This window comes from Orbicella franksi, chromosome 10 (assembly GCF_964199315.1).
Source record: "Orbicella franksi chromosome 10, jaOrbFran1.1, whole genome shotgun sequence".
Taxonomy (NCBI): domain Eukaryota; kingdom Metazoa; phylum Cnidaria; class Anthozoa; order Scleractinia; family Merulinidae; genus Orbicella; species Orbicella franksi.
The window spans coordinates 28,082,263-28,090,561 of NC_138154.1; the positions used below are offsets into that span (position 1 = coordinate 28,082,263).

Sequence of the window (8,299 nt, forward strand, 5' to 3'; positions counted from 1 at the left end):
TAGATTTGTGTTAATCCAGAAGTTTAAAATTCTTTTCAAGTAAAAAGATTTATCAGGTGTAATAACAGTAGTATTAGCAGCTACTGATTCTTTTGGTGCTAACTGTTCATAAATTAACCCGAAAAATGTTCCAAGTTTGGTATGTCTTTTTTAGGCATCTTCGCTCATGTCGTTAAGCCACCTTTACTCCAATCGCAAAACTAAAACAGGAGAATGCCAAAATAATATTACGGTATTTCACGTTCATTCTACCACGCAAAAGACCCAAACGTCTCCTTAACTAGAACACTGTTTTGTACTATCTCAGGATTGTTTTGAAAATTACGTAATGAACCGGCACAGCACCAAACGCTAGCCGCGGCAAACTGTTTGTTAATAAGAAATAGGCCATTGACCCTACTTTAGTCTAAACAACGTCAATCAAAATCACTTGCCGTGTCTTTTCGCAGCATCAGGTAAACAAGATTTAGACTGCAAAGATAAAATGGTTTACACAGGCTGGTTGCGGTTTGCTCGCCTGTTAATGTTCTTAGGCAGGAGGGACATGAAAAACATGTGCTATAAAAGAACTTTGAATTAGAATTTATTAATTTCTTCATATATCAAAGTCAAAATTAGAAAAACAAAGGCAAAATTGCGTTCGTTATCTCAAGATTCCACTAAGCTGCTCTTGTTTCCATTTGCTAGGCCTGGCTCAGTTCCGTTCATTATTTGGTTACAGCGTTGTCTGTTTTAAACGCTGTATCATTTCGCTCCTCACAACAGGCCTTGACCAGTCATGCCGCGGTTATGTGCAAAACCATACTGTGAGTCTCATGCTTGCGGAACGAGAAAACTGATAAGAAATCTCGCAGTAATCTTGATTTACCTTTCCCTGATCAAATAGAAAATACTCCACGCTTCTGCCGTTTCACGTTTCAGATTTCTTCTCTACATCGCCGACTTTTCTCTCGTTAGATAAGATATTACCTTCTTAGTCACCCCTGAGGGGGGGTGAAAATGTTTCGATTAGCTCGCTTCATAAGCTTTCATACGAACTGACCGACTTAGCCGCTGGACTTTTGATCCATGTAGAAGTAAATCTAGGGACACTATCAGCAAATGAATGTTGTCAAGCAATGCCATTCTCAACGTTGATTCGGTGTAAAGAACTATGAGATTTGCTGTCTGAATTCATTTAAGCCCGGTCCTCACTTTCGATACTGGCATAAGCTTATGCTTGTCAGGCTTATGCTTGCGTTGCAAGTAAGGACCGAGCTTTATGCTTATACATATGTCGCTGTTATGTCCAGTGAGGATATGGTTGGTATAAGCGTAAGGTGCTCGCTGATTGGCTGAAAGTGTTTCGCTTATGGTTGCCTGCTTGGAAAGTGAGGACCGGACAGTCACTGCAAGAAGCAATGCTTTCCATTTCTTGTTGCACCGGACAATTGGGACTCAGTTTTCCAATGTTGTAAGGGAGGGTGGGAGACTTTTCCATGAAAGCTAAAATTGTAATAAGGGGAAGGGTAAAGAAATAGATGACGTGCCTGTATTTACAGACCGATGAGCAATATACTGTAAGGGTAATTATAAAATGTTCCAGCATGTCCAAATAGTGTGTTTATTAATGAGGGGAGAGCAGGGAATGGAAGCCATTTTCTTAATTTTACAGGGAACAGTAGGGCTTAAGAGAAAATGTTGCACAAGAAACAAAACATTGCAGTAATTAGTAGCACATATAATTAATATTTAGGAGACTGGATGCAAGAGACACTAAGCTACATTACCTGACACTGCTGGTCATAATTATCTAGCTGTACAATTTCTATAAGACATGCTATAAATGACAACTGTGGTAATTAAGCTTCAAACTAAAATGTCTCGCCATCTTGTTCTGTTCCCGACTCTAATGACGCTATCAGTGAGGTCTTTAATTGTCATATCGATAGCCTAGCTAATAACTTGGATTTGTTCACAATAAGGAATATGTCTATCTTATCCTACGCTTTTCTGATCTCCCTCTCCCCCTAAAACCTACATGAATTTTATAAATTTCAATGTTACTTGCGGACAGTTTGCCTGTACCACAAGTTCTTTCTTTGGGAAATGGATTTGGAAGAAAATACATCGCGGACAGGTAATTCCAGTACACTCTTTCTTTTTTATAAGACTATGTTTCATAAGAATATCGACGCCGAAATTTGTGAAGTTTTAAGGATATTTTCGGAATAAACCCGAGGCTGAGATTTTGAAAAGAATATTGTACTTACAATGCACTCATGTTTCTTAACTAAACCATATAAAATTCTTCCTTTCTTTAAACGGCAAACTAGCCAAAACTGGCGACAAAAACAGTACCAGCGGTATGTTCGATACTAATAACATTTCTACAAGAAGTTAAGTATCATATCAGGCTTAGATACCTTTAGGCTGACTCCAAAATTAATTCAACACCATCCTGACGCCGTACACATTCAGTCGAAAGCAGACATGTTCTACGCTGTAATCTGAAAATATTCACAAGAATATTTTCAGCCTAAAATCGGCAGAAAAATAAGAATATTCAGCCTCGGGCGGAAAAACAATATTCTTAAGAAAAATAAAGAGTGTAGTAATACTAGTCTCTATGTATTTCTAATATATTAATTACTTCTTATGAGAAGTTTAATTTGTTTATTCATGAAGACAATTTGGCCTCGTTAATTAGTTGTTTTACTCTCAACATAATCTTGGCGTAAGCTTGTATTTATAAAAGGAAAGGAATTAGACATTGACATAACAGATCAGAACGGCATACTCCTAACGTGATTCGTCGCTGTCCGTTTGATCCTTAAGCCATTCAAACAGCCTTACAGCTGTCGCCTCCTCTTTGTTGAACCAAGCATCTGCCTCCTCCACATATGTTCTCATAGCTTGTGCTTTGTCACTTTCGTAAGCGTTCTTAGTTTTGCCTTCTGTGTAAGATCTTGTCTGGTTGGTACGAAAGCAGTGATAACCAGTGTCGGCTGGCCATGGAGTTAATTTTCTATGATTTTCGGTTTCTGCCAAGTTGCAACCGGCTTTTTCTGGTTGGTCGATTTTCAGGTTTGCGAGCTTAGCTTGAGTGACCTGCGGCAGTGAGTTAGCTCTCGATGCTTTAATGTGTCCAACACCGCCTTCTCCTAATGTTCCACTTGCTGAAAACGACAACGGAAAAAGTTCTTCCATATTTTCTGTTGAAACTGGAAAAGAGTTTCTCCTGCAATCTTGTAAAGTACTTTTGATAACGGGAAATGTTGATTTTGCACTTACGCTCTGAGGTAACACATGATTTGTTCCAGTCTTAACGCAAGCCCGGCCTTGAAAAGACGTTTGTATCGTTCCCTCGCTCTCGTCATCATATGAATGCAGTCTCTGCAGTCTCTTAATTTTCTTACCAGCTGTTGGTTCAAGGGTTACCTGCGTTTCCTGAAGCGAAGGAAATTGAGTATTCCTTGTCTCTACCGCACTGTCGCATCCTTTAATGTCTTTAATCGAGCTTCCCTCGACACACGGCTCCATGCAAGATTCAGCCCCGGGATTGATACAAAACTTGGCCTCGTCAGTGAAATCCTGCGAAGAGGAGCCTATGTATGGTACGTGGATGGAATGTCTTCTGCCGGCATCAGCTGATAAGTGTTTCGGTAGCTTTGTGTCGAATGAGCTGTGTCTAAAATTCACAAAAGAGGCGCTTATTTCTCTTATTCCGTCTGGCAGCGAAGAAATGCGCGGTCGTGTTTTGAATCGAATCGGTTTTGCCTCATCCATGGTTGTTATGTCGCTAGTTTGATTGTCATTCTTTCTTAGGTACAGCTCGCTACACTTGCATTGGTTAGCTCTTTCCCAAACTAACCGCAACACAGAAAAGGTCAAGCACAGGTTTGCAACTCTTGCTGCTCGAGTAGACAATTCGGGAATCTGTGAAATTTTACAATAAGATGGTTTTCATTTGTTTTTCTTCTTATCCATGTCTCCGTAAAAAGATATCATGATTGTTTTTTATGTCATGACATAAATTTGCTTATCTGTTTTGCTATTGGTTATTTGGTTATGATGGAGGTCGTGTCAGGTAATTGACTTCCATGAACGTATTTTTTAGCCATGCCTTGCTCCGTTTTGACTCTCTTACTAATAAAAATTTTAAGAAAGTTTCGAAAAGCTGGATGGCTACAAATGAAAGAAATTAACATTCAGATCTAAGCCTGCCCCCAAGGCTAATCGCAACAGAAAAATGCTGGTTAATGGTTTTCGTTTATGTTCCTTCACGTCACTGTCTTCAGACAGGTTATCCTTATGAAAGCGAAAATGTATTTGTTTCTCATTAAAACAGACTAAAACTAGTAGGCATTGGATTTTGAACCCAATTTGACACAATGACAAGTAATTACAGCAGTTGAGATGAGAGTAGAGAACGCCCTCTTGCGGTAACATAATGGAACTAAACGATGCTAAAAATGCTATCTCTTCATTTCTGTGTACTGACCCCAAAAGCCCCTAAATATTTAATATTATCGCTGATCAATTGAAAGCACATCATGAAACGTACCGGACCGACGTTAGATACTGATTGTATGCAATACTCGATACCTTAACAGATATTTTCGCACGAATTAACCTTTTGCACATTGGTTCTAGCGCGACACTGGTGAAAAGAATTGACTTGATAGCATGCCAATGCTTGCCTTCCGCACGCATGACCAGGCAAAAACAGGTGATCGTAATCACTCATGACAAAAACTCTATTTATAAAGAACCAAAATTGTCCAACTAGTTTATAAGCGGCAAACATACGATAATTTTAAATTGGGCAAAGCGATCCGCCCTTTGCAATTGGAAACTACTAATGTTGTGAGAATTACGCTACTGGTACCCCCAAAATCTATTATAGCTTATATCGCAATCTGTTAATGGGACAAAGAACTGGCAGCTTTTCAAATTGGACCCTTGTTGGATCTGTTAGCTTGAAAATCGTTTATCTTTGATATATCACGGTTTTTACGTGAGTAATTTCAAGTTATAGATGATCGATTTAAAGCTAATTCAAAACAAAATTGCACACGTGAATTTGTTCAATTTCTTTGTTTATAATCCTCCCACAAGTCAAGTCAACCGGCTAACTTTCTGAATGAGTACGTTCTGGATAAAACATTGCTACGTGCTTGAAAGCAGCTGCCTCGATTTTTTTTTTCGTTTCTTGGAACAGTTATACCACGATACTGATCCTTTTAAAATGCTATCAAAGCTAGAAAAAAGAGATTTCGTCGGCTAAGAGCTCAAAATGCCCCAAAGGTTTATTTTGCGACTTTGAACAAAATAAAATGGAAACTATGTTTTAATTGGAAACACAATGTACCTTCAAAACTGAAAGGAAGCAACGTTAAAAAGACCTTAAACAGGGTTAAACGCAGACGCAACTTATTGAGTGAAATCACCTTAAGTATTCGTCTATAATTTTAAACTGTGATGGCGGTTTTGTTTTACTCGTGTGAGTTTACATGTGTACTTACTGGCCCGGATCAGAATTACTGCAAGTCACCAGAGCGTTTCGGTGAAGTAGTTCGGGATCACGTACCTCAGAATTCAGTCGCTAAGTTAGAAGTGAAAAGGCAGATGGGCTAGATATGAACTCCAGCGAGAGAAAAAGATCGCTGACGAGCGAAGTCGCGGATGAAACTACGAAGAAAAATGGTTTTGAGGAACGACGGCTTCGAAGAAAACTTGAAGACATTGAGCAGCACGCTCTCAAACAAAAGAAGAAACGCAACAACGAACAGCTGGAGTATGCTTTGGAACACCTTTCTCTTGAAGATATGGACACGTTTAACAGTCTCACAAGGAAGATTCTCGAATCCAATTTTCTTCCACCAATTAATCGTAAACCAAGAGGGAGTAACACTGAAGACCAACGTGGGGGAAAAGATGATTTACTGGTAGAAAGGCTAAGAGGCTCTAAGATGATAAACAAATATCTAAAAAGTCGAAAATCAAGAAAGCTGACTAGAAGTTTGTCCACAGACTCAGGACTAACGCCAGGTCCTACGAATGGAAAGAACGAGCCTGGTCCCTATTCTGCCTACTTATTTAAAAGAAGGGTTGTCGAATCAGTTTCTCTTCCTACCCGCCGACCGATAGCCACAGCAGAAGTTCCCAGACTTGATGAAGCGACGCGTCGAATACATTTTGCTGACAATAAGAATGAGAACATTAAGTCACATTCAAAGCGTGTAGCTCAAAATAAAGCATTCCCAAGGCCTGTTGGCCCTCAACGGAAAATTCAACACAACTGTCTTAGTGAGGCTATAGAGTACAAACTTAGAATGCGCGAATTGCAACGGAAATCGCTTCAAGAAAGCAGCTGAAAGACAACTAAGCGCTATGTTTTTCTACGGCATTTTTTCGCTCACTTAGCAAAAAATATTCAACGAACTGAACTGCTGCAGGGAAGGATCAATGCAAGAGTGACTGAGCAAAACGTTGTCAGTTCATGTGTAGTGTGTTTCAGTATGCCGGCTTGTTTTAACAATTTGTTATGAATGTATTTTCGAAGAAATCATTTCTCCTGGCTCCGTGTGCGTGTATATTCCAAATGCGATCTTGTTACTAACAGTTTGGTTTTCTATAATTCTTTTACTGTGTTGGAAGTTTTGTTTGGTCGTGAAATTAAACTACTCGAACTAAATGTAATTTAACTTGTATTGGTTTCCATGAACCCTGTTTTTATTTATTTATTTATTTTTTTGCCAGCAGTTTTTCTCTAGAGGCGTTCATATTTGTCAAACTTTTCTCCACATCAACAATCAGTTCTAATAGGGAGAAGTTCTCTCTTGAATAGGACACATAGAGCCACCGAATACGTACCAAAAGTGGCAAATGAAGTTTATTTAAATACCTTGTTCAAGAGCCAGATTCTCTTGAAGAGGAACAATGAATATGCATTACAAACATTAACGAGAATTTCGTTGCTGACCAAAAATTATCACGTGTTCTTCCCGTGTTGTTCGTATAGAATCATAAAGTGCACGATATGCTGATTAGCAGTTGTGCTAGCTTTCATACACATTGAGCTTCGTTCTGTTGTTTTGGTTTTGCTCACTGAGGATCGTTAATTGAATACGAAAACAATAACATCGAATAGCGCTTCTGCCAGTCGAGCCTGTAATAATAAAGAAACGGCTGTGACATATAATCAAGATGATAGCCGATCATGAAAATTCCAGAAGCGCAGAAAAACTTCGGTTAACACTTGTTATTGACTAGTTAAACATTTCCCGGGCATTTTGTTTTGAAAGGTAAATTTCAAATCAGAAGAGTGATTGCTTCACTTCCTTGTTGAAGACAAACGTTAACAGAAGCAATATCGAAACCGCTGAATGTTGAACAATGAACTCATTATCAGACTATTAGTGGTGTTCCTGTGGTTGAACTCTTTCAATATCTTGCTACTGCTTGAAAGTGATTACAGCTAAGGTTGGTCCGTAGAATGAAGACTGACTTATGGACTCTTTCAACGGTTCGTTATCAAATTTACATTAATATGCTTCTGTCTTTACTTCAAGAACTGCCGCATGATCACTGAGAACAAAAGCGGTACTTAAACACGTGATGTAAACATGCTACGAAGACAAGCAATATCGGCAAATAACCTTTAATGCTTAACCTCTGAATTTGGCCCAAGGGATACTTATGTAAACAAAGTAGAATCACCACAACACTCTCTTTTTTTTTTTATTGGTACGAGGATACAACAGAAAGAATGTTGTTCCTTCCTATAGCCATTTCCGGCTCTTTGTTTCTTGAACACCTTTATTTTTTTGGTTATGTTATATGCGTACAGCCACTTCCACAAACATAGGTCCAGCGTCTTACAAGATTTGTCAGCTGGTTCCTCTTATGTAGTCATACTGATTCACAAGAGTAGATTTAGTTCTGCAACACACCACCAACCAAAGAACAGTTTTCACACCACCACATCTTATAAACGCAGTCAGTTCAGCCCATTTCGTATTCTTCGATCCTCAGTTCTTACATTTTCCCAATAACATAACGTTTCTGGATAAATACATTGCGTGTATGTCTCAGATTTTGCGTCCTAGAATTAATGGCCCTTTTTCCCTTTCCGGGATGTAGCTTTAGAAGTACACTTGCAAATGGCGACTTTAAATAGGCCAGAACGCCGGGATGAGATAACGGCCAAAAGAATGCCTGACTCATAAAAATTCTTGTAGAAGCCAAACCGAGGAAATTTCTACTTTGACCATGCATCAGATTAAACAAATGTTAGTGAATTTTCACCTAATTG

The 8,299-nt window shown here is 38.9% G+C and overlaps 1 protein-coding gene across 1 annotated transcript; it reads left to right on the forward strand.

Moving 5' to 3' along the window:
• The first annotated feature begins 5,473 nt into the window (after positions 1–5,473).
• LOC145500310 (uncharacterized) lies at positions 5,474–7,313 on the forward strand. Its single transcript, XM_081479799.1, has one exon. The coding sequence runs from the start codon at positions 5,622–5,624 to the stop codon at positions 6,357–6,359; it is 738 nt and encodes a 245-aa protein (XP_081335925.1). The 5' UTR covers positions 5,474–5,621; the 3' UTR covers positions 6,360–7,313.
• The last annotated feature ends 986 nt before the right edge of the window (positions 7,314–8,299 follow it).

Coding starts and splice junctions, on each gene's coding strand:
- LOC145500310 (XM_081479799.1), top strand. CDS start 5,622: ATGAACTCCAGCGAGAGAAAAAGATCGCTGACGAGCGAAGTCGCGGAT.